Below are 24218 nucleotides of genomic sequence, written 5' to 3'. Positions count from 1 at the left end.
CATAAGATCATTCATTCATTTAAGAAACATCCACTTTTTCAATATAAAGAGTGGACTCTTTTGCTAAGTTAATGGGAGATTAAGAGCATAAATAGTAACGTGGTCTCATATTATAGGAGTAAGATTATCAAAACACAATAAAGCAAACGTACCTAAAAGCAAATGAAAAAAAGAAAAACAAATACAAAGTGGGAACATAATAAAGGAAAAGGAGGGGGGTCTATATAACACACCTTCTCATATTATAAAATAATAAAGCAAATGTACCTAAAAGCAAAAGAAAAATAGAAAAATAGAAAAAAAAAAAGAAGACAAAGTAAGTGGGGACATAATAAAGTAAGGGCGCTGATACCCCCCCCCTGTAGGCTATGTTCTCCCCCCTTGACGGCTTCCTAACTAACGTAAATGTCACTTTCCCAAAAGAAATAGAGAGCAAAACAATCAAATTAATAAAGCAAATATATCTTTAAAGTTGAGAAAAGAATAAAGCAAACTTAAAAGAAAAAGAAGAAGTCTATATAACACATACAGCATCTTATCTTATGGGACAAAGCTTGCAAGATATCTTTGTGATTCTACATTTCTACTCGTTCTAGCTCGAGAGAATTTTTTTTTCTGCAACCAAGGATCAAATATGGTGGATGCTATCGTTAATATACTGTTTGAGAATTTGAACTCTCTAATCCAAAACGAGTTTCAATTACTTGGGGTGTTAAAAAAGATATGGAAAAGCTTAGGAGCAACATAGTGGGACTCAAACTCATATGGTATAATTTGCACAATATCTTCTCCCTTGTTGTTGTTTTGGCTCTAGAGGCACTCCACCATTGATTTAATCTGAGACATTGATGTTGGGAGTTGGTTTGCATACCCACTCAGCCAGTGATTCCACGCCACTTACGAAATCAGCAACGGGGGACCAAAACAGATGAAACAAAATCCATGTTCTAATAGTTGTGTGCCCATAAAACCTTCTTTGGTCCTCATTGGGGCCCACAATTTTGGGTGATCTAAACCATTCATTTGTTGGGCCCCAACGTAGATAGGGCTTGCCCATAAAATCTTCTCCGTAGGTTGATCCAAATTTGTATCCTGTCCAATTATGTCGGCTCAGTGAGATGAGCGTTTGGTAAGATTAAAGGGGTAAGTTTGCAATAGTACATAAGATCATTCATTTAAAAAAAAATTATGATAGCAAAACATGGCCTTAAGAACAGTTAATTTCAGCACAATCAAATTCATGGCCGTCTCTCGTGCCAAATCAAGATATTATCATCAAATTAGGGTATTGCTTTGCACTCGTTAAGCATCATTTAATTGTTGGGAACAGGATTTTAGACATGTTTTGAGATTTTCCCCTTAAAATATGTGAAAATCCATGATCCCTGGAGCAATTATATGATGTTTACGAGTGCCCTTATTTGGCTAAGGGGCAAAATCCTTATTTTAAGAAGGGGTTTGCCATTTGATTCTTGTGAGGTGGCTGCTCTCATGCAACATCAGGTGCCCAAAATGCCATTTGCGATGTCACGTGAAAGGGACAGAGACATAGAGATAGGGTCTATGTATTCCTTTTACCCAGTCCATTTATGTCTTCTCAGTGAGGTGGATGTTTTAAGATCAAAGGGGTAGTTTGTTATAGCCCATAAGATCATTCATTCATTTAAGGAACTTACACTTTTTCAATATAAAGAGTGGACTCTTTTGCTAAGTTAACGGGAGATTAAGAGCATAATAGTACTGTGGTCTCATATTATAACACAAAGATTATTAAGTCGTGGACAGAATAAAGCAAACGTACGTAAAAGCAAAAGAAAAAAAAACAAGACAAAGTAAGTGGGGACATAATAAAGCAAAGGTACACAAAAAAAAAAAAGGAAGCAAAATCTCATCAAATCCATAAATCTTTAAAGTTGAGAAGAGAATAAAGCAAACTTAAAAAGAAAAAGAAGTCTATATAACACAGCATCTTATCTTAAGCTTGGAAGATATCTGTGTAATTCTACTTGCCCCAGCTCGAGAGAAATTTTGTTCTCCTACCAAGGATCAAATATGGTAGATGCTATCGTTAGTATACTGTTTGAGAATTTGAACACTCTAATCCAAAACGAGTTTCAATTACTGGGGGGTGTTAAGAAAGATATGGAAAAGCTTAGGAGCATCATACAAAGGATTCGAGTTATACTCCCAAATGGAGAGGCTATGGCAGCTAGGAATGAGGAGCTGAAGGATTGGCTCACAAAGCTTTCAGATGCGGCCTATGATGCGGACGATATCTTATCAGACTGGGCTGTGGAAGATCAACGATTAGAAGTTGACAGCACAATTGGGTGTGGCAAAATACAAGTAAGCAAGACCTTCTTTCCTTGTTTTCATTTCCAACGTAATACATTTCGCCATAAGATAGGAACTAGGATACAACAGATCCTCGAGACATTCAACTCAATTGCTGAGGAGAGGCAAAAGTTCAATTTTGAAGTAACACTAATGAGTTCTGAGAGTGAAGAGAGAACACCTACTTTCTCCTTAGTAAATGAAAAAGAAATTTATGGGAGAGATGAGGATAAAAAAAAGATTGTGGAACTATTGCTAGCCGATGTGAGTAATGAAAATGATGTCCCTGTTATTGCCATTGTTGGCATGGGAGGCTTGGGAAAAACCACACTAGCTCAATTGGCCTACAAGACTATGAGGGAAATATAAGTTGCAAGATGCATGACTTGGTCCACGATCTTGCACGATCTGTTATTGGGAACAAGTGTTATATCGTGGATTCGGAAAAAACTGATAATATCCCTCCGTCGACTCGATATGTCTATTCATTATTAGAATGTCCTGGCTTATATAAGGCCAAAGCCATACGGACGATGCTATTGGGCTTTGAATATAAATCCGGCGGCATGGAACCCTGGATCCTTAGAGACATCGAGAAATTTAGATACTTGCGATGCCTAGATCTAAGTATGCTTGGCTTTATCCCACATTCAATATGCAACTTGAAACAGCTAAGGTACCTCAGCCTCGCCGATACTTACAACGAAACTTTACCTGAATCGATTATCTACCTACAAAATTTGCAAACATTGAAACTAAAAAACTGGTTGAGGCTCTGCAATCTCCCACCACTAGGGCAGCTTCCGTCACTCAAGAATCTTGAGATAGGAATGCCTTTAGTGAAGCAAATCAACAAAGAGTTTTACAGTCACAGCGCATTGAATGGATTTTCATTTCCATCTTTGAAAAGACTATCGCTAAGTAATATGTATAGTTTAGAGTTGTGGGCATCAGTAGAGAAAGGAGGAGCTTTCCCTTGCCTTAAAGAATTGAAGATTGAATACTGCCCAAAGTTGATCACCCTGCCATGTTTTCTGCATCTTACCTCCCTTGTTATTAATCATCTTGATGAGATGTCATCCTTTCCAGAAAACTTTCTAAGACACGGTAATGCACTCCAACGTTTAGAAATTAGGGATTGCGACAAGTTGAGGAGTCTTCCTAGGGAGCTGGACAATTTCATTGCTCTCAAGTCATTGGTCATTTTGGATTGTATGGAGCTGGTGTCTTTGCCGGAGGGACTGCGAAACCTCACATCTCTCGAAAAGTTGGAGGTTGGAGGGTGCGGGAGTCTAATATCATTGGCCGAGGAAGGGGTACTACGGGGTTTGAAATCTCTTCAGTCATTGGTTATTTTGGGCTGTAAAAAGCTCGTTTCTTTGCCGGATGACTTGCGGTATCGCACTGCCCTCCAAAATCTGGAAATATGTTATTGTGATGAGTTTGAATCATTGCCAGATGGGCTGCTAGGGCATTTCAAATCTCTTCAATCATTGCGTATCTCTAACAGTGATAAGCTCGTTTCTTTGTTGGATGACTCGCAGTACCTCATTGCCCTTCAAAATCTGGAAATCAATTTTTGTGATAAGTTCGAATCATTGCCAGATGGGCTGCAACATGTCACCACACTGCAACACCTATCCATTGGCTACTGTCCGATCATGCAGAATTTGCCAGAGTGGGTCGAAAAGCTCACATCGCTTCGATCTTTGACCATCAGAGGTTGTGGTAATATGACTTCATTGCCCGCCGGACTACAACGCCTCACCTCACTCCAAGAACTGTGTATTCACGGTTGTCGAAATTTGACGAGACGATGCGAGAGGGAGAGAGGAGAGGATTGGCACAAGATAGCTCATGTACCGCATATCACTATTGAATGAGGCCACTATAAGGTTCGTTATTTCCTCATCCCCTCTTTTATCTTTTAATAACTAGTGTCCTTGCACTCTCTTTCTTTCCTTCATCTATCTAACTTATCTACACCAAATAATTAATGTTAATATACAAGCCAACACCTCAACTTATGTGGAAATGCATATGCTTTATTCCATCATTTATTCTTACAAATTGTCCAATGTATCATTCCTTTTTACTAATTAATGTATTTATCCATCAATTACTAATATCTAAATTATATTCAACACACTTAGAAAGAATCATGCCTTAGATAAAAAAAAACCTTAACTTTTTTAGCTACTCCCTAAATACTACTTATGTTAAGCTTTATTTATTCATATTCGTATGAAAACTTCAATTGTTTTTAACATGATAAAAACAAACAATCTTTTCTGGCAAAACAAATTATATTTTGTTAAAAATAGTTTTTGTCCAAATAAAAAATTCTTGTTTCATGTATGGACTTTTCAAAAACATTTTCCAAAAAAGTTACGGTTTGACTGTTTCTTGAGTTCTAACAGACACTATAGTTTGTTAATGAGGGATTTTCATAAAGATTATAATCTCTTCTTTTATGTCATTTTCGTGAGCTGATCCTGTTATATTGTTTATCTATTTCCATTCCTCTAGTGTCCACTATTTTGTTTTCCTTTCTAATATACAGTTGGTTGTTTCTTGCTTTCAAGGTGTGAGAGTCAAGTAAACCAAAGCCTACTTCTGGGTGCCTCCTTACCTTGCTGTTTGCATTGGTTCTGCTCTCTGTTTGTGTTTGGCTACAATTAGGAGGGTTTTCTACAGCCTTGTGGGTGGGTTTTTGGAAGAATTTTCTGTTCAGGATTTACTCTGCTCTTTTGGAAGAGGTCTATGCTGGTTTCTGTATATATGTTCATTCAGGTTATGGTTTGCAACAGCCTTGTGGATAGATTTGGCGTAGAATTTTCTATTCAGGATTGCTGCTTAGTGTTTGCTTCTATTTTCACTTCTGTAATAAAGGCTCTAGTGCGGAAGTTTTAAGGGTGGTCTCCTTGTAATTTGTGCAAGAGTTGTTCTCTTGTTGTTGTGTTCTTTTATCGTGTAATCCCATGTTATGTTCGAGGCAAGGCGTCTAGTGTGGAGAATGTGGTTTGTAAGGGATTTCTTAATTTCTTAATGTATTTCTCATAAACATGAACAATATCTCCAATTGTATTTTTCTAGAGCCTTACTTGTACCACTCAATTATGTACCTTCTTGATGCTTACTACTATTACTACATTTTCTACACTTTGTCTCTTTATTTACGTCCCGTTTGGATTGCAAGAAAAGCATTTATGAAGGAAAATTTTTGTTACGTGCAACTTAGGGATAGGTTTGGTTGTTGCTAATTTTTAGGAAATTAAAAAAAAAGATTGAATATTTATTGTTACTAGGATAACCTATGGTGGAACGTTGTGGTAGGATAGGATGTTTGCACGTAATCTTAGTTTCCTATTTTCTAGGTTTTATTACTACTTTGTTCGTAGTTAGGGGAGTGTATTGTAATTGACTTTTTTTGCTTAATGAATGAAAAATTTGTTCCAGAACGTGTCTTGTGCACAAAGGAGGATTGATCCTTCCCTCGAAGTGGATCAAGAGGCCAATCTTCCCTATGAGAAGATCAATCACGTTGCGAACCGATCTAGGTTCGTAACAATTTTTCTTGGGAATTTTTTTTCTTTCCACAATTTAGAGGGAAATGATATGATTATAGTTAATTTATAAGGATATTATAATAACTTGAAGGTCTCTCCGAGTAAAAATTCAATAGTGCCGCTTCAAGTTATCTTTTGTTGTGTGCAAATAAGCAAGAAATTATAGAATAATTTTCCTTTCCAAACTTTTCTAGAAATTCCTGCAATGTGTTGGAAATTCGATTGGATCCTGCTATTGTTTTACCTAATTAAAATCTTTTATAAAGTTATACTTAGTGTGTTTTCAGTGCTATTTGGGCTCTGGCAAACGGGCTTAGGGTTGAACAAGAGAGAGGAGGTTACCTCATTAGATTAATTTGATTCATTCGAATGAGATTTTTTTAGTTTTGTTGTATTAGATGTTATATATTGACAACAACGCCATATGTTTAGCCTTAGGATTTTTATACCTTTACAAAAATATATTCGGGTTTTGGAAAGTGAAATGAACTTTTTCAAAACTGTACACGACCCATCGGATTCAACACGAGCTTTTGTCGATGTCACACATGATAGACTCCAACAAAACTGCACCATATATCTATGCACCAATCATTTATAATCAGATCCAAAGGATCCGGTAAACTATATGGGTCCGGTGACAATCCTAGTGTCAACGAGAAGGATCCAACACATTATAGACTCCAACAAAACTGCACCATATATCTATGCACCAATCATTTATAATCAGATCCAAAGGATCCGGTAAACTATATGGGTCCGGTGACAATCCTAGTGTCAACGAGAAGGATCCAATAACGATCCGATTGAACCCCAATTCCAATATTCCTCGGACCCTATGTTTGGTGTGCAAATTCATATCCGTTCAAACTCATGCTGTCCATCGGATCATCCGAGATCCGACAACAAGAAAAACCCAAGATGAACCAAAATCATATCAGGCCCACTATAAAATAATAGGTCTGCAGTGTGATTAACATCTGAGGATAGATGAATGATAGAATGAAGGGCGCCCTTGCGAAACCAACTTCAAGGGCGCCCCCATTGTTCAGTTTCAGCAAAAGTCAAAGTAATTTCTGTTTTTTCCTGCGCCACCTAATTTTTTGGGCACCATCTTAAGTGCACTTTGATGAAACTGACCAATGGGGGCGCCCTTGAAAGTGGTTTTTTCAAGGCCAAGGTTTCATCAATTTCTTGGTAAGTCTTAATAAGGGTATTTACAGTCAAAATGGCTTTAAGAAATAGGGTTTCTAAGACACCAACAGAAACGACATTCGACAACCATTCTCTTGATTCTATTGTAGAGACAAGAATAAGAATGCATTTTTTAAATGCCCCTGGCAACAAAATCGCATTCAGCGAACTCACTTCCAAGAAAGATTTTTTTTTCTTGGGAATTGCTAGCGTTTTCGTGGCTTGTCTGTCGCACATCAGACTAGCCACCTTGTTAATGAAGACAACAGCTTTTGTCTCCATTCACGAGGTGGTTGATTTGACGTGCAACAGAGCAGCTGCGAAAAGCCTTTTGCGATGGATTTTAGCAAATCCCTTTTTTGTTTTGTTTCTTTGAGCAGAATGACGTTTGGCTGTGTCAAAAAGAATGAATTTCATTTTTTTTATAGGATATATCTGCATTAAATCAATCAAATAGCTCATTAGTACAACATAATCAAGCATATCAATTGCTAAAATATTTCAATTATGGCTCATCGTCTCTTAAATTTTAACTATAACATGAATGTTATTACAAGTTCATAAATTCCCAAGACAATGGATTGGTTTCCCTCCATGTTGAGTGTATTTAAGAAAGAAAGTCCGTATGATATTAAAAAAGAAAACACTTCAACGTGGTTAAAAGATCTAAAATGTCCAAATTCGTCTAAATATAACACGCATACTTCTAGTAGCATCTAAAGATTCACGAATATTCGTCTGGGTCCGGTGACAAGCCTAATGTCAACTGGACTGATACAACTAGGATCTGAGTCGATCCAAATTACAATATTCCTCGGATCCTATATTTGGTGTTTGAATTCACATCCATTTAGATTCATACTATCATCAGACCATCCGTGATCCAACGGCAAAAATTTACCAAAATTCTTTCTTTAATGAGAAGTTTAATTGGTTTTAATTTCAATGCTTTAAACTTAGAGTGATGCTAGAGAAACCGAGAGTAGGACCTACCGAACAAATTGATTGACATCATGTCATCGCAAGTGACGTGAGTTTTGCCTTAAGTTTAGGAAATTCATAAAAACTTAAAAAGTAAATTTTTTTTTAACACATGGCATTTTCTCATTCCAGGTCCCCTGCTAGGTGGTACTCTCCATCTCCATATCATTTTCCTTAAACTTATACCCGCACTTCGGGTCACTCATTTTGGTAGTCTTCTTACAGGTATCAAAATTTAATTTTATTCTACAAGTCATATCTCTCTCTCTGTCTCTGGTCTGTCAACAACTATTCAAATTTTGAGTCCCAACCCAAAGTTGAATTATGTAATGTTGAGAGTCCTCGCCGACTCTATGCACATACGCCGGAGGAGCTGGAGCTAGGACGGCAAAGGCGGACACAGCGTAGTGTGTGGTGTGGTGCGGGCCCACATGAGATATTTGAATCCTCTGTGGTGCGGGCCAACAAAATTAATGGATATCAAATGGGTAGATAGATCAATTGGGTGATGTTTTTCAAAAAGGGCTGTGGTCTGAAGATACTAACATGTGCCTCTCCTCTCTCCATCAGAAATTGCTTCAAATTATAAGGGCTCCGGTTTGAAGACACTCATATAGTCATATGTGCTTAAATTACTAGCTTTATAATAATCTTAGCATATTAGAAAAGCCAAAAAAAAAAAAAAAAAATTTTCTACCGAGCATAGCACCCAAAACCTTCTACGAACAGCCAAGGAGATGTGGTTTTTAGGATCTCAATTCCGTGGATGTCGAAAAATTAGATGATAAATGAAGCATTTTTCAAGGAGCTGGGAGAAAATCTTGGAATGCCCAACTCATACATTGTTTGAATTTATTGATAATACGAACATATGTATGAGGTGGATATCAAATGCCATAAATTTTGGAAAACAAAAAACGAAATTGAAACGAATTAAATGCCATGAATTTTGGAAACAAAACAAATTAGAAACAAATTGTAATGGAATGGGAAGAGTTATAAGTAGAAAGGTCATTTTTTTCATTTATAATTTCTCAATGACACGCTGGAAATTATATGCCAAGTAGATTCAAGGGAGGAAGAGGAGGGCTGCCACATCGGCGGTGAACAGTAAACCTCTCTTCCTCTTTATTATATATAGATTTGGTTTCTAGAAGTTAGAATAGGAGGAATCATTTGTTAGAGAAGAGTCCTTTGGTTGGTTGGAGAGGTTGTTGGAGTCAGAGAAGAGAACCGCGCCTTTTCTTTGTGTGGTTAGAGTTATTGTTAGAATAGGACACTATTTGTTAGAATTAAAGTACAAGTATGTTGTTTTTATTTGTGCTAGGTGAGAAGAGTTAAAGTGAGAACTGAGGGAGGTGAATAGTAACAGAAAACGTTAAATAGAAAACTGTGTGCGATTCAGCTTTGAATACAATAATCTTTAGAAAACTCTCTCTATCTCTCCTTTGTCTTTTGTGGTGTTACTTGTGTGTTTTTTTTGCTCCTTGCTTTCGTGTTTTGTGTGAACAAGTGTATCAAAGCTTGGTTCTTTGATCCTTGATTTTCTACATGTAATACCTTTTCAAGAGGCATTTCCAAATGCATTACATTTCAACCTTAGACAATCGTTGACGAATACTGTCGATTTGCGGGAATCCTGTTCGGCCTTCCCACTTGCACAAGCAATATCTCGAATGATCGGCCGATCGGTCGGCACTTGGGAGCCGATCAGACACGTATCAATCGAAGCCACCCAAAGTGCTTCCCACATGTACCCTAGCTGTCCCGAATAGAGTCGGCTGATCGTCCCACCCACATAAGCCAATGTGATGAGACTTTAGGACACATGTCAGGACTCTCCTACTGATACTTTTTTTTGTTACATCTGACAGCAGCCACATAGGCACACTTTTCCACATATCACAGACCATCCGCGAAATGCCTTTTGGGATGGACGCTAGCAAGTCCCAAAAAAGAAAGAATATGGAAAATGAGTTTAACCTAGCGGTGGAAAACTGATTTAACCATAAACAATAATAAAATTGGGTAGCGGGTAGGACTTTTTGGACACCTTCAACTTCACGGTTGTCCCTTGTGCCGAAATAAGGTGTATTATTATCATTTTATAAAACAAGTGAACTTTTTGAATAAAAAATAGTTTTCAAACGTAGCAGGTTTAGGTGTATAACTTTATGTCTTGTGACGTGACAAGAAGGTCTATTCATGTCATCATTCATCTAGAAACAAAGAAAATTATAGATACAACATCCATGAAATTTGAGAAAAGTACGGAATGTGGATAATGATTTCAACATAGTAAGAATCGATGATACATTTCATCTTATCTACAAAAACGCACGATTTTTCAGTCTTCGAGAGAAACTGAGGCTGCATTTAATGTAATTCACCTCCCCTATTAATGCAGGGGGCATTGGCGTGCTCAACAAGGCCACCTTGGCTATCATTCTTTGGTTCGTTTGAACATGTATTTGCACCCAAAAAAAAAAAACCTTGGATTCGTCTTAATCTTGGCCATCACCAATAAGCAGAGACGGGTGGATCCTTGACACGTGGATAAACTTTGATGGAACGGTGGCGTCTTTCTTTACCGCTGGCTTTGGTTTTTTTTTAACATGTGTTTAAACCTAGAAAACCTTAGGCTCATTTAAATCTTGGCTGTCACCCATAAGCAACGACCGTTGCATCCTTGACAGATGTACTCGAGATTCCAGCAATGTACTCGAGACTTCGGCAGCATACTCGATATATTTGAACATGTGTTTGCACCCAAAATTGCCGACAACATACTTGATATTCCAGCGGCATACCCGATGGCTTGACCCGAAGGAATTAATACACAAACCGAATACCGGTAACGTTCCCAACAATCTATAAAATTCAAGCGCGTTTTATATGAGGGAAACAATGTTTACACGTGATACCAAAAGCGTTTATTTGAAAACATCAGCTATATCCCCTTTATTTGATGTGTATAGAGATAACCAGGGAGAGGAAGTGAGGATTACTTATGCAATTCCGTCAACGTCCCATGCATTAACAGGGAATGAGAAATGCAATAAACGCAGTCCTATTTTCTCATTAAGAAATACTAAAATAATGAAAAGGGGGGCTGCAAATAGAATGATTGAGGAGTACTGCCTTGCACCAAATACAAGGAGGCTAACTGGGCTCTGATTATGTCAGGAAGGGCATTGAGATCTTTTTCCACCTGTTTTTAATGAATCGTGCATGTTTCGTCCATAAGATGAAATGTGCCGTGTTCTGTACTATGTTGAAAAAAAAATGGAAAATGAGTAACTTAGCTGTGGAAAACTATTCTCAATGTATGGCACATGGCGTGTGGGTCCCACTACCATAAACAATAAAGAACAATTACCAATTGGGGACAAAGAAATGCCGTAATTATCAACAGGAACCATGCTTTTCTGAAATTATCAACTAGGGACAAAAGATGTCTTGTCAGTGTGAGCTGGACGAAAATGCCCTTTGGCATTTACAACAAGTTTTCACCTTGTTTTTTTCCTTCTTCCCTTTTCTTTTACTTTTCTATTTTCACCTTTTTTATTTTTATTTTTATCCTACTAGTAATCTTCCTCCTCAGTCAGCCACCAATACTACTGTTGCTGGCAAGTCTTGCAAACTTGAAAGTTGAGTTCTTACCATCTATCTCTTTGTATCTAGGTTTAGTTTTTCTTTGTTTTTAGGGTTTTGTACTATTTTTCATTCCCCTGTTTTTTATTTATCTTGTTTAGGGTTTAAGTGATTTGTATTTTAGGGTGTGTTATGGAGATAATGCATGGATGGCTTCACTCACTTTTTGGAAGACAATTGGTTGTATAAGAAAATTTTGATGTAATACATGAATGGATGGCTACACAATTTTTGGTGTACTTAATTTTTTTGTAATACATTAATTGGGATGTAATATATAAAGCACATTTGATGAATACAACATCCATTTCTTTTGTTATTTCTATCATGAGCATAATTGTAATGCCATTAGAAGAGTTGTTATAGACAAGGGGTTTTGTACCAGAAGGGGTTTATCAACTTTTTGGAAGGGGGTTAGCAACTCTCAAAAGTGGGGTTACCAATTTCTAAATGGGCTTATCATGTCATTAAAAATTGGCCGATGGTACTGGAGTTTTGGAAGGGGGTTTTTAAGTTTCTGGGATTAGGGTTATCTAGTATAAAAAATGGGCTTCCCAATTTCCGAATGGGCTTATCAAGTCCCTGAAAATTTGCCAAGGGTACTGGAGTTTTGGAAGGGGGTTTTCAAGTCTCTGGGATTGGGGTTATCTAGTATCGAAAATGGGGTTACCAATTTTCGAATGAGCTTTTCAAGTCCCTGAAAATTGGCCGAGGGTACTAGAGTTTTAAAAGGGGGTTTTCAAGTCTTTGGGATTGGGCTTATCTAGTATAAAAAAGGGGTTACCAATTTTCGAATGGGCTTATCAAGTCCCTAAAAATTGGCTGAGGGTACTAGAGTTTTGGAAGGGGGTTTTCAAGTCTCTGAGATTGGGATTGTCTAGTACCAAAAATGGAGTTACCAATTTCCAAATGGGCTTATCAATAGGGCTGGCAACGGGGCAGGGCGGGGACGGATGTTGCATTCCCCGTCCCTGTCCCCGCCGGGTGGACCATTCCCCGTCCCCGCTTCGGGGATTTGGGGAATCCCCGTCCCCGCCCTGCGGGGAATACCTAATCCCCATCCCCGCGCCATCCCCACACACACACAATAATCCTCACCTCAAAAAAGCTTTTTTAGACCCCTAAAAAAGAGAAAGACAAGCCGAGTTTGTATGCTTATCAAAATATGGTAGTGCCAATATCACTAGCATAAAAGAAATATTTACTATTAACAAAAAAAAAACTAAAATAGTACTAAAATAAGAGGATATTGATAAAGGTTTGCATATTAAAACGGGGCTGGGCTGGGCGGGGCCATATCCATCCCCATCCCCGCCCCGTCCCCGCTTTGGGGAATATTTTATGTCACTGTCCCCGCTCCAAGTCGGGGAATCCCCGCCCCGTCCCCGCTTCGTGAGCTGATCCTGTTATATTGTTTATCTATTTCCATTCCTCTAGTGTCCACTATTTTGTTTTCCTTTCTAATATACAGTTGGTTGTTTCTTGCTTTCAAGGTGTGAGAGTCAAGAAAACCAAAGCCTACTTCTGGGTGCCTCCTTACCTTGCTGTTTGCATTGGTTCTGCTCTCTGTTTGTGTTTGGCTACAATTAGGAGGGTTTTCTACAGCCTTGTGGGTGGGTTTTTGGAAGAATTTTCTGTTCAGGATTTACTCTGCTCTTTTGGAAGAGGTCTATGCTGGTTTCTGTGTATATGTTCATTCAGGTTATGGTTTGCAACAGCCTTGTGGATAGATTTGGCGTAGAATTTTCTATTCAGGATTGCTGCTTATTGTTTGCTTCTATTTCCACTTTTGTAATAAAGGCTCTAGTGCGGAAGTTTTAAGGGTGGTCTCCTTGTAATTTGTGCAAGAGTTGTTCTCTTGTTGTTGTGTTCTTTTATAGTGTAATCCCATGTTATGTTCGAGGCAAGGCGTCTAGTGTGGAGAATGTGGTTTGTAAGGGATTTCTTAATTTCTTAATGTATTTCTCATAAACATGAACAATATCTCCAATTGTATTTTTCTAGAGCCTTATTTGTACCACTCAATTATGTACCTTCTTTTCTTGATGCTTACTACTATCACTAAATTTTCTACACTTTGTCTCTTTATTTACGTCCCATTTAGATTGCAAGAAAAGCATTTATGAAGGAAAATTTTTGTTACGTGCAACTTAGGGATAGGTTTGGTTGTTGCTAATTTTTAGGAAATTAAAAAAAAAGATTGAATATTTATTGTTACTAGGATAACCTATGGTGGAACGTTGTGGTAGGATAGGATGTTTGCAAGTAATCTTAGTTTCCTATTTTCTAGGTTTTATTACTACTTTGTTCGTAGTTAGGGGAGTGGATTGTAATTGACTTTTTTTGCTTAATGAATGAAAAACTTGTTCCAGAACGTGTCTTGTGCACAAAGGAGGATTGATCCTTCCCTTGAAGTGGATCAAGAGGCCAATCTTCCCTATGAGAAGATCAATCACGTTGCGAACCGATCTAGGTTCGTAACAATTTTTCTTGGGAATTTTTGTTCTTTCCACAATTTAGAGGGAAATGATATGATTATAGTTAATTTATAAGGATATTATAATAACTTGAAGGTCCCTCTGAGTAAAAATTCAATAGTGCCGCTTCAAGTTATCTTTTGTTGTGTGCAAATAAGCAAGAAATTATTGAATAATTTTCCTTTCCAAACTTTTCTAGAAATTCCTGCAATGTGTTGGAAATTCGATTGGATCCTGCTATTGTTTTACCTAATTAAAATCTTTTATAAAGTTATACGTAGTGTGTTTTCAGTGCTATTTGGGCTCTGGCAAACGGGCTTAGGGTTGAACAAGAGAGAGGAGGTTACCTCATTAGATTAATTTGATTCATTCGAATGAGATTTTTTTTTAGTTTTGTTGTATTAGATGTTATATATTGACAACAACGCCATATGTTTAGCCTTAGGATTTTTATACCTTTACAAAAATATATTCGGGTTTTGGAAAGTGAAATGAACTTTTTCAAAACTGTACACGACCCATCGGATTCAACACGAGCTTTTGTCGATGTCACACATGATAGACTCCAACAAAACTGCACCATATATCTATGCACCAATCATTTATAATCAGATCCAAAGGATCCGGTAAACTATATGGGTCCGGTGACAATCCTAGTGTCAACGAGAAGGATCCAATAACGATCCGATTGAACCCCAATTCCAATATTCCTCCGACCCTATGTTTGGTGTGCAAATTCATATCCGTTCAAAGTCATGCTGTCCATCGGATCATCCGAGATCCGACAACAAGAAAAACCCAAGATGAACAAAAATCATATCAGGCCCACTATAAAATAATAGGGCTGCAGTGTGATTAACATCTGAGAATAGATGAATGATAGAATGAAGGGCGCCCTTGCGAAACCAACTTCAAGGGCGCCCCCATTGTTCAGTCTCAGCAAAAGTCAAAGTAATTTCTGTTTTTTCCTGCGCCACCTAATTTTTTCGGCACCATCTTAAGTGCACTTTGAAAGTGGTTTTTGCAAGGGCACCCTTTATTCTACCAATCCTCCTGATAATAACCTTGGTAAAGAAATGAGAGGGAGAGAGAGAGACTTGAGAAGGCAGAAGTGAAGAGAACATGAGAAATCCATAAATATGGTAAAAAATAGGCTACTATAAATTGGTTTTCTTCTGTCTTTGCTCTATTTGGTTGCCGGGTTTTTTTTGTTCCTGGGAGTTATGTGAGAGAGTTAGTTAAATTTTGGTCCCATCCCATGTTTGGTTGCCTTTTAGCACTAGGTTTATTTTAATCCCACTCTTGTAATGATTACTTGTGGGGTGAATTTTTTAATCCCACTTTTGTAATGATTGCCTTTTCATCCCATCCCAAGATAACCCCAAGAACAAAAATAAACTCAGGTACCAAAAATAAGCTTGAGAAGAATTTTTTTCTACCCAACAGTTCAAGCAACCAAACAAAAGGTTTTTTTTTTTCCCACCATAATCCGGTCAACCAAACATGGGATTTTTATTTTACCAGGATACTTCTAGGACTTTTTTTTTCCCACCTATCTCCCAGGGTATTTTTTTCTCCCACATTACTCCCAGGAACAAAAAAAACCCGGCAACCAAACAGAGTAGGGGCTCCGCTCACACCCACGTCTCTAGTCTCCTCTCTCCTGGCCCTATGAATATTTGATGAAATATTTTTTCAGGTTGCCAAACATGCCCTAGTTTTCGCCGAAATTTCAGTTGAAATTCGGTAAAGGATTACAAAATTAATATTTTTTTAATATTTTGCCAAAATTGACGAAATTTCGACTGAAATTTTGTACATTTCGTCAATTTCGGTTCCGGTGCATTTCGGTTTCGGTCTTGACCTAAATCCGGCCAAAATTTAAAACCTTAGTTAGAGTCAGAGAAGAGAATCGTGCTTTTTCTTTGTGTGTGTTGCTGCTAATGAACTGTTAGGAATATTAGCACCTACAAAAAAAAAAATAAAAATTTCCAGCATTTGCTTAAAGAGTTCCTTATCACTCAATGTTAACCCAAGAAAAGTGAGTAACAAACTTTACATGATTACCATTTTAAAAAAAACCTTTACATGACTAACAAGGGATTTGCTAGCGTCCATCGCAGAAGGCAGTTCGTGGATGGGCAATTGCATGTAAGAACAGCCACACGGGCTCACTGTTCAGAATATTTTGTCCAAGGTTTTAAATTTCGGTTTCGGAATGAGTTTCGGTCCTCACCGAAACCGAAATTTCAGGCGAAATTTTGAAATTTCGTTCGAAATTCGTCGAAATAAAATAGACTAATATTTCATCCGTTATAAAATGTCGGTACATGGGTTGTGGGTCCTACCACCATAAGTGTGTGACTTTTTGGACCCAATTATTGATGGGGACACCCCTTTTAAGACCTTCACACCTACTAAAGTGCGTAGTCACCCCATTTAAGAGTTAAGACCTTCTCACCTACTAAGTTTGGTAGCCATTACAACAAGTTAGAAATTTAGTAAATGACAAAAATAACTATTAAAGCAGTCCATATCCAATCTTTCTCTGTTAGTCGCCCATAACCAGCCTCTCACCCAAATTTCGAAAAATAAATTGGATTTTTATTAAAGTCAGTTTCCCCTTTTTCCAGCCTTTTCTCCCCCTCTTTGTCCCATTCCCACCCTAAGCTAATATTTAGTGGGAAAAAAAATTATGATAGCAAAACATGGCCTTAGTAAATAGGGCTGATCCAAACCGTCCACTAGATGGGTCACAGCCTAAATAGGTGGTGCCCCAAAAATTATTTTCATAGGTTGATCCTAACCCTCCGATTTATAGAGGGTTAGGATCAACCCTCTAACATTCAGATCGGAAGGTTAGGGTCAACCTATGTAAATGATTTCTGGGACACGACCTATTTAGGCTGTGACCCATCCACTGGACGGTTTGGATCATCCTATGGTGCGGACCATACCGTACTTTTAATAAAGTGAGAGTGCCCTCATCAAAATACAGTAGTGCTGATAACATTTCCCAAAAGAAAATATATCTTTAAAGTCGAGAAGAGAGTAATGCAAACTAAAAAGAAAAAGAAGAAGTCTGTGTGATTCTACTCGGACTAGCTCGAGAGAATTTTTTTTCTCCCACCAAGGATCAAATATGGTGGATGTTATCGTTAAAATACTGTTTGAGAATTTGAACTCTCTAATCCAAAACGAGATTCAATTACTTGGGGGTGTCAAGAAAGATATGGAAAAGCTTAGGAGCATCATACAAAGGATTCGACTTATACTCCCAAATGGAGAGGCTATGGCATTCAGGAATGAGGAACTGAAGGATTGGCTCACAAAGCTTTCAGATGCGGCCTATGATGCGGACGATATCTTATCAGACTGGGCTGTGGAAGATCAACGATTAGATGTTGAGAGCACAAGTGGGTGTGGCAACATACAAGTAAGCAATACCTTCTTTCCTTGTTTTCATCTCCAGCGTAATAAATTTCGCCATAAGATAGGAACTAGGATAAAACAGATCCTCGAGACATTCAACTCAATTGCAGAGGAGAGGCAAAAGTTCAATTTGGAAGAAACAACAACAAGTTCTGAGAGCGAAGAGAGAACACCTACTGTGTCATTAGTAAATGAAAAAGAAGTTTATGGGAGAGATGAGGATAAAAAGAAGATTGTGAAACTATTGCTAGCCGATGTGAGTAATGAAAATGATGTCCCTGTTATTGCCATTGTTGGCATGGGGGGCTTGGGGAAAACCACACTAGCTCAATTGGCCTACAATGACGAGAGTGTTAAGGGCCATTTTGAGCTAAGAATGTGGGTTTATGTGTCTCAAACTTTTGATGTTACTAGAATTGTAAAAGCAATTTTAGAATCCGCAACTCGAAGTCCAACTGATCTTACACAGTTGGATGGGATGCAAGAAAGCCTCCGAGAAATAATATGTGAGAAGAGATTTTTGCTTGTCCTTGATGACGTATGGAACGAAAATAAAAAAAACTGGGATAATCTAAAGAATATCTTAACATGCAAAGGAAAAGGAAGCAAAATCATTGTAACTACTCGTAAACAAACGGTTGCATCGATTATGGGTGCGCTTCACGAATCCCCCCACTTGACTGGTTTATCAGACGCTGATTGTTGGTCTCTGTTTGAGAATCAAGCATTTGAACCAGGGAAAAGTAAAGAGCATCCAAACTTGGTTACAATTGGTAAAGAGACCGTCAGGAAATGTGGGGGTGTTCCTTTAGCAGCTAAGGCATTAGGAAGCCTCCTACGTCTCAAAAGGGAGGAACCTTCGTGGTCGTCTGTAAGAGACAGCCAAATATGGGAATTACAAGATGATGACATTTTGCCTGCTCTAAGATTGAGCTACACCAATTTACCATCTCATCTAAGACAGTGCTTTTCTTTTTGCTCTATATTCCCTAAAGGCTCTACAATTGTGAAAGAAAAACTTATTCTTATGTGGATGGCTAATGGCTTTGTTACGCCTAAGGGAGGAATGGAGTTGGAAGACATTGGAAATGAGATTTTCAATGATTTATTATGGAGGTCTTTCTTCCAAGACATAGAAAAGGACGATGGAGGAAATATAATAAGTTGCAAGATGCATGACTTGGTACACGATCTTGCACGGTCTGTTATTGGGAACAAGTGTTATATCGTGGATTCAGAAAAACCTGATAATATCCCTCCGTCGACTCGATATGTCTATTCATTATCAGAATGTCCGAGCTTGTATAAGGCCAAATCCATACGAACGATGCTATTGGGCTTTGAATTTCAATGCAGGATCCCTGAAGAGATCGAGGAAAACTTGATCCTTAGAGACATCGAGAAATTTAGGTACTTGCGATGGCTAGATCTAAGTAGATATGATGTTAACCCACATTCAATATGCAACTTGAAACAGCTAAGATACCTTAGCCTCTCCGATACTAACATCAAAACTTTACCTGAATCGATTATCTACCTACAAAATTTGCAAACATTGAAACTACAAGAGTGTTGGAGGCTCCATAATCTCCCACCACTAGGGCAGCTTCCCTCACTCAAGAATCTTGAGATAGGAGGAATGCCTTCAATGAAGCAAATCAACAAAGAGTTTTACGGTACCAGCACATTGAATGGATTTTCATTTCCATCTTTGAAAAGACTACTACTATGTCGTATGTCTAATTTAGAGATGTGGGCATCTGTGGAGAAAGGAGGAGCTTTTCCTTGCCTTGATGAATTGAAGATTGAAGACTGCGGAAAGTTGATCACCCTGCCATGTTTTCTACATCTTACCTCCCTTGTGATTTATAATCTTGGTGTGATGTCATCCTTTCCAGAAAGCTTTCTACGACAAGGTAATACACTCCAACATTTAGAAATTAGGGCTTGCAACAAGTTGAGGAGTCTTCCTAGGGAGCTGGACAATTTCGTTGCTCTCAAGTCATTGATCATTTGGCATTGTAAGGAGCTGGTGTCTTTGCCGGAGGGATTGCGAAACCTCACATCTCTCGAAAAGTTGGAGATTGGACTGTGTGATAGTCTAATATCATTGCCGGATGACGTGCGGTATCTCACTGCCCTCCAAAATCTGCGAATCGGTTGTTGTGATGAGTTGGCAACATTGCCAGATGGGCTGCTACGGCATTTGAAATCTCTTCAATCATTGGATATCTTTCGCAGTGATAAGCTCGTTTCTTTGTTGGATGACTCGCAGTACCTCATTGCCCTCCAAAATCTGGAAATCAGTTTTTGTGATATGTTGGAATCATTGCCAGATGGGCTACAGCATGTCACCACACTCCAAGACCTATCCATTGGCTACTGTTGGATCATGCAGAATTTGCCAGAGTGGGTCGAAAAGCTCACATCGCTTCGATCTTTGACCATCTATGGTTGTTCTAATATGACTTCATTGCCTGCCGGACTACAACGCCTCACCGCACTCCAAAGACTGTATATTAGCGATTGTCCAAAATTGAGGAGACGATATGAAAGGGAGAGAGGAGAGGATTGGCACAAGATAGCTCATGTACCGCATATCACTATTGAATGAGGCCACTGCAAGGTTCGTTATTTTCTCTTTCTTTCCTTCATTTATCTAACTTATCTACACCAAATAATGTTAATATACAGTCAACACCTCCTTCCTTTAGATTTTGCTTTCTCAACTTATGTGGAAATGCATATGTTTTTTTCCATAATTTATTCTTACAAATTCTCCAATGTATCATTCTTTTTTACTAATTAATGTCTTTATCCATCAATTATTAATATCTAAATTTTATTCAACTTAGAAAGAATCGTGATCTAGCTAAAAAAAACCTCTAACTTTTTATTTTTTTTAACGAAAATAAAAAGATGCCCGTTGTGGGTAAACCAAAGCCTACTTCTGGGTGCCTCCATCCCATGGTGTTAGCATATGTTGATGAGATTAGGAGGATTTTCAGTTCAGGATTTGTTCTGCTCTGGTGGCAGAGGTCTATGCTGATTTCTATATGTTCATTCAGGTTATGGTCTGCTCTTGGAGAAGAGGATTGCTGCTTAGTGTTTGCTTCTATTTTCAGTTTAGTACTAAAGGCTCTGTTGTGGAGGTTTTAAGGGTTGTTTCCTTGTAATTTGTGCAAGAGCTGTTCTGTGATTGTTGTGTTCTTGTATTGTGTTATCCCATGTTATGTCCGAGGCAAGGACTCTAGTCCTCCTCTTGGATTTTTAAATAGATTTCAGATGTGGATTCTAGTGTGGAGAATGTGGTTTGAAAGTGCTTTCTTGATTTCTTCATCAAAATCTAGTAAAATGTATTTCTCATGAACATTAACAGTATCTCCGTTTGAAAGTACATCGGGCCCACATGTATGGATGCTCTAAACTATTCAGGTTTTCATCCCTGCCATAGACATGCTGTGCTCCAAAATTGGGCCCCGTAGGAAAATCCTAATCTTTCGATTTGTGGAGGTTTCTATACCCAGTCGTCCATTTTAAACTTCCCCAAATCAAAGGGTTAGGATCATCCTCATTTTTGGAGCACGGCATATCTATGGTGGGGTCCAACACATCCATTCATATGGGCCTCACTGTACTTTCTGCTGCACCGTATAGAACTCAGAAAATGCAACTAAATAAATAGAAATAAATTAATAGTGTATATGTAATGCCAGAAAACTAGAAAAACACCAAGGTAAGGTTTTATGTAATGTACACAATAGCATTATAGGAAATTAAATGGAGCATCCTTCTCTATGGCTATTGATTTTTATTATTTTGGAACTGCTTTTCTGTCTTGCCACTGTTTTACTGAGTTCAAAGGTAAGAGATTTGGTGTACTTGTCCAAGTATTTCATTAAGAAAAAAAAACCATTGATAATAATAATAAGAGGAATGCTAAACTCAGGGGCACCCTTGCTAAAATGGGCTGAAAGGCGCATGGATTGTTAATTTATTCTGTTATTTTATCAGAAAAGGGCAGCTGGTCTGCGCGAAGTTCTTCATATGATTTCTTGTGTGCCTAGATCCTCTCTCTATCTAATTTCATAACCTCCTATCTATCTGAAAGATTTTCTATAATTTTTAGGTTTCTTTGAATTAAAGTTGATTGGAGCAATTATAGATCTAGAATTCATGAATTATCAAAAAAATAATAAAATTAGGAAAAATGCAGTTACACCCCTTCAACTTTCTGACACATTCAACGGGTTATTTCAAACCCATCAACATACAATGTCGGTTTGAAATCAATCGATGATTACGATTAATTTGCGAAGGTATAATTTGCTGTCGCTATTTTTATGTTGTAGCAACAGGCGACACGGAATAAATGCCGTCCTATATAGACCCTTTTTCTTGTAGTGTATTGATTTCAAGATCTAAGTCTAAAATTCAAGGATTTAAACAAAAGAAAAGATAATTGGATTATAAAATTTTCAACCCGCATGAATAGTAAACTAAGATTCAAACAAAAACCGAAATAAAAATAGGTTATTAAGATCTGAATTAAAACTTTATGGAAAATGAAGTAAAATAATAAGAAATGGAACGTTTAAAGTGGGCATTGTGGCGTTGCCTCTCGCTCATCTTCTGCTGCAACTCCAAATTGTAGTGATTCAAGGAGAAACCTTGCAATTTCAGTGTAATTTTTCACCTTTCTTCAAAGAGAAGAAAAAACTAGAAATTATCTTTTTCTTATTTTTTAAAATGTATTGATCTGGGTCCTTTATATAAGTCTTAAATTTTCCAAAAAAAAAAAAAAAAACTAAGCCTCACATACAATCTTCAAGAGCTAAAAGATTTGAATGAGTTTTGGCACAATTCTAAGTAATTTTTGAATGTTTACAGTTTATGATGATTTATGGTCGCAATTTGTCTAGAGCTTACAAGGTTGCAAGATTGGACGTGGTATCAAATACATGTGTATCTCTTTTCTTTATTTTAAGTGTGGTTTCTATGTAGCATTCCTTCGATTTTCCCCCCAATTTTACTTCTCTTGGCCTGTTCTTATAAGGATGGAAATTCTTGGATAAGCTGTTTTATATAGAAATAACATTGTCCCTGTTTGGATTGCAGTAAAAACAATTTTTATGAAAAAAAAATTCTTAAGACTTTTTCCTTTTCCCAAGTAGTGGAAAATGATATGATTATGGTTAATTTAGAGTAAAATCCAAGGTGTCAAAACGGCCCACAAATTCTGGGAGTTGGGCACGCCACGACCTATTGGGTCATGCCGGGCATGTTGGGCCTGGGCCGGCCCGCTTTTTTGTTAAATAGATAAATTAGCTCCAAGAAAACTAAATAATTAAATTGAGTAAACAAAGTAGACAATAAATTTGAAAAATAATAATCTTTTTATTATATTTGAATGGGCGACGATTTTTTCAACCCCCCGTAGGATTATGCGCCCCCCTTTAACGTGAATTGTGGCAGACTTTAACGCTTTTTCTATGTCAAATCACGTTAAAAGGGGGCGCATAATCTTACATGTGGGTGAAAAAAATCATCTCCCTAATTGAATAATAAAGTATGCAATATAACAAAATACCCCCAAAACTATTTTTTGAGGGCGTATTTTGATAAAAATTGTTCAGCTTACCAAAATATCCCCAAAACTAGCTCCTATATAATTGTTAGAGATAATTTGGTAAAAATAAAAAAAATTGTAGGCCGTGTTTCGTGAGCAGACCTCTAGCCCAAGCCTGCCCAAACCACTGGGTTATGCCTAGAACAGCCAGCTCCTATACACATGGCCGGTGCCCAGGCGCATTGCTACCTTTAATCAAATTATTATAAATTAGAGGAATGCTAAACTCAGTCGTGCCCTTGCAAAAATAAGATGAAAGGGCGGCCCTGTCGGTTGAATGCCACCAAAGTGCAATTAATGTTGGGAAGTGATATATACGCCCCTTTTGATTACTTGGGATACCCATCAGGCATCAGCAGTGTATCAACGACTGCAGAGGGGCTGGATGTACTTCATATGAGATTTATCAATGGGGCTAATTGCCACTTACACTGCTGCTGAGTCTCCCAAGTAATCAAAAGGGGCAGATGTATCACTTCCCTTAATGTTCTTTGACATTAACCAATGGAGGTGCCCTTTCATCTCTCTTTTGTACGGGCACCTTTGAGTTTGGCATTCCTCTATAAATTAAGGTTGGTTCAAAAAGTAGGAAATTTTAGAAATATTTTTCCTTCCCAAACTTCTCCGGAAATTCCTGGAATCCAAACGGGTCTTATTGTATGTTATATCAGTGACATAAGAAAGGGTTAAAAAAACAGGGAAAATAGGGTATGGGCTGGATTTTCCAACCCTGAGGGCGCGTCAGGGTTCATTTTTAGGCCCTGACTCAGGGTCGGGTCGGGTTCATGGTTAATGCCTCGGGTCAGCCTAACCCTAAGTTTTCTATTATATAATTGAACCATCTGTGCATGTTTCTTTTGCTAATGTTTTCTATTATCTTGGATTGATGTTTCTTTAGATTATTATTGTTAGTCGTCTCTGGTGCCCGTCATGTTGTTGAATTCATAG

The 24218-nt window shown here is 37.9% G+C and overlaps 2 protein-coding genes across 2 annotated transcripts; both read left to right on the top strand.

Moving 5' to 3' along the window:
* Window positions 1–1910: 1910 nt before the first annotated feature.
* LOC143859102 (putative disease resistance RPP13-like protein 2) lies at window positions 1911–5431 on the top strand. Its single transcript, XM_077369781.1, has 3 exons — window positions 1911–2346; window positions 3879–4229; window positions 4920–5431. Exons 1-2 carry the CDS (start codon window positions 2053–2055, stop codon window positions 4215–4217), a joined length of 633 nt encoding a protein of 210 aa, XP_077225896.1. The 5' UTR covers window positions 1911–2052; the 3' UTR covers window positions 4218–4229; window positions 4920–5431.
* An 11840-nt stretch (window positions 5432–17271) lies between these two features.
* On the top strand, window positions 17272–21006 carry LOC143859177 (disease resistance protein RGA2-like). The gene is made up of 2 exons (XM_077369866.1): window positions 17272–20267; window positions 20710–21006. The coding sequence occupies exon 1, from the start codon at window positions 17352–17354 to the stop codon at window positions 20253–20255; it is 2904 nt and encodes a 967-aa protein (XP_077225981.1). The 5' UTR covers window positions 17272–17351; the 3' UTR covers window positions 20256–20267; window positions 20710–21006.
* Window positions 21007–24218: the final 3212 nt, after the last annotated feature.

The sequence above is a fragment of the Tasmannia lanceolata genome, unplaced genomic scaffold (genome assembly GCF_043159265.1).
Source record: "Tasmannia lanceolata isolate RefF3 unplaced genomic scaffold, GAP_Taslan_0.1 ptg000029l, whole genome shotgun sequence".
Classification (NCBI taxonomy): domain Eukaryota; kingdom Viridiplantae; phylum Streptophyta; class Magnoliopsida; order Canellales; family Winteraceae; genus Tasmannia; species Tasmannia lanceolata.
The sequence above is the reverse complement of the archived record's forward strand: the minus strand, read 5'-3'. Positions and strand labels throughout refer to the sequence as shown.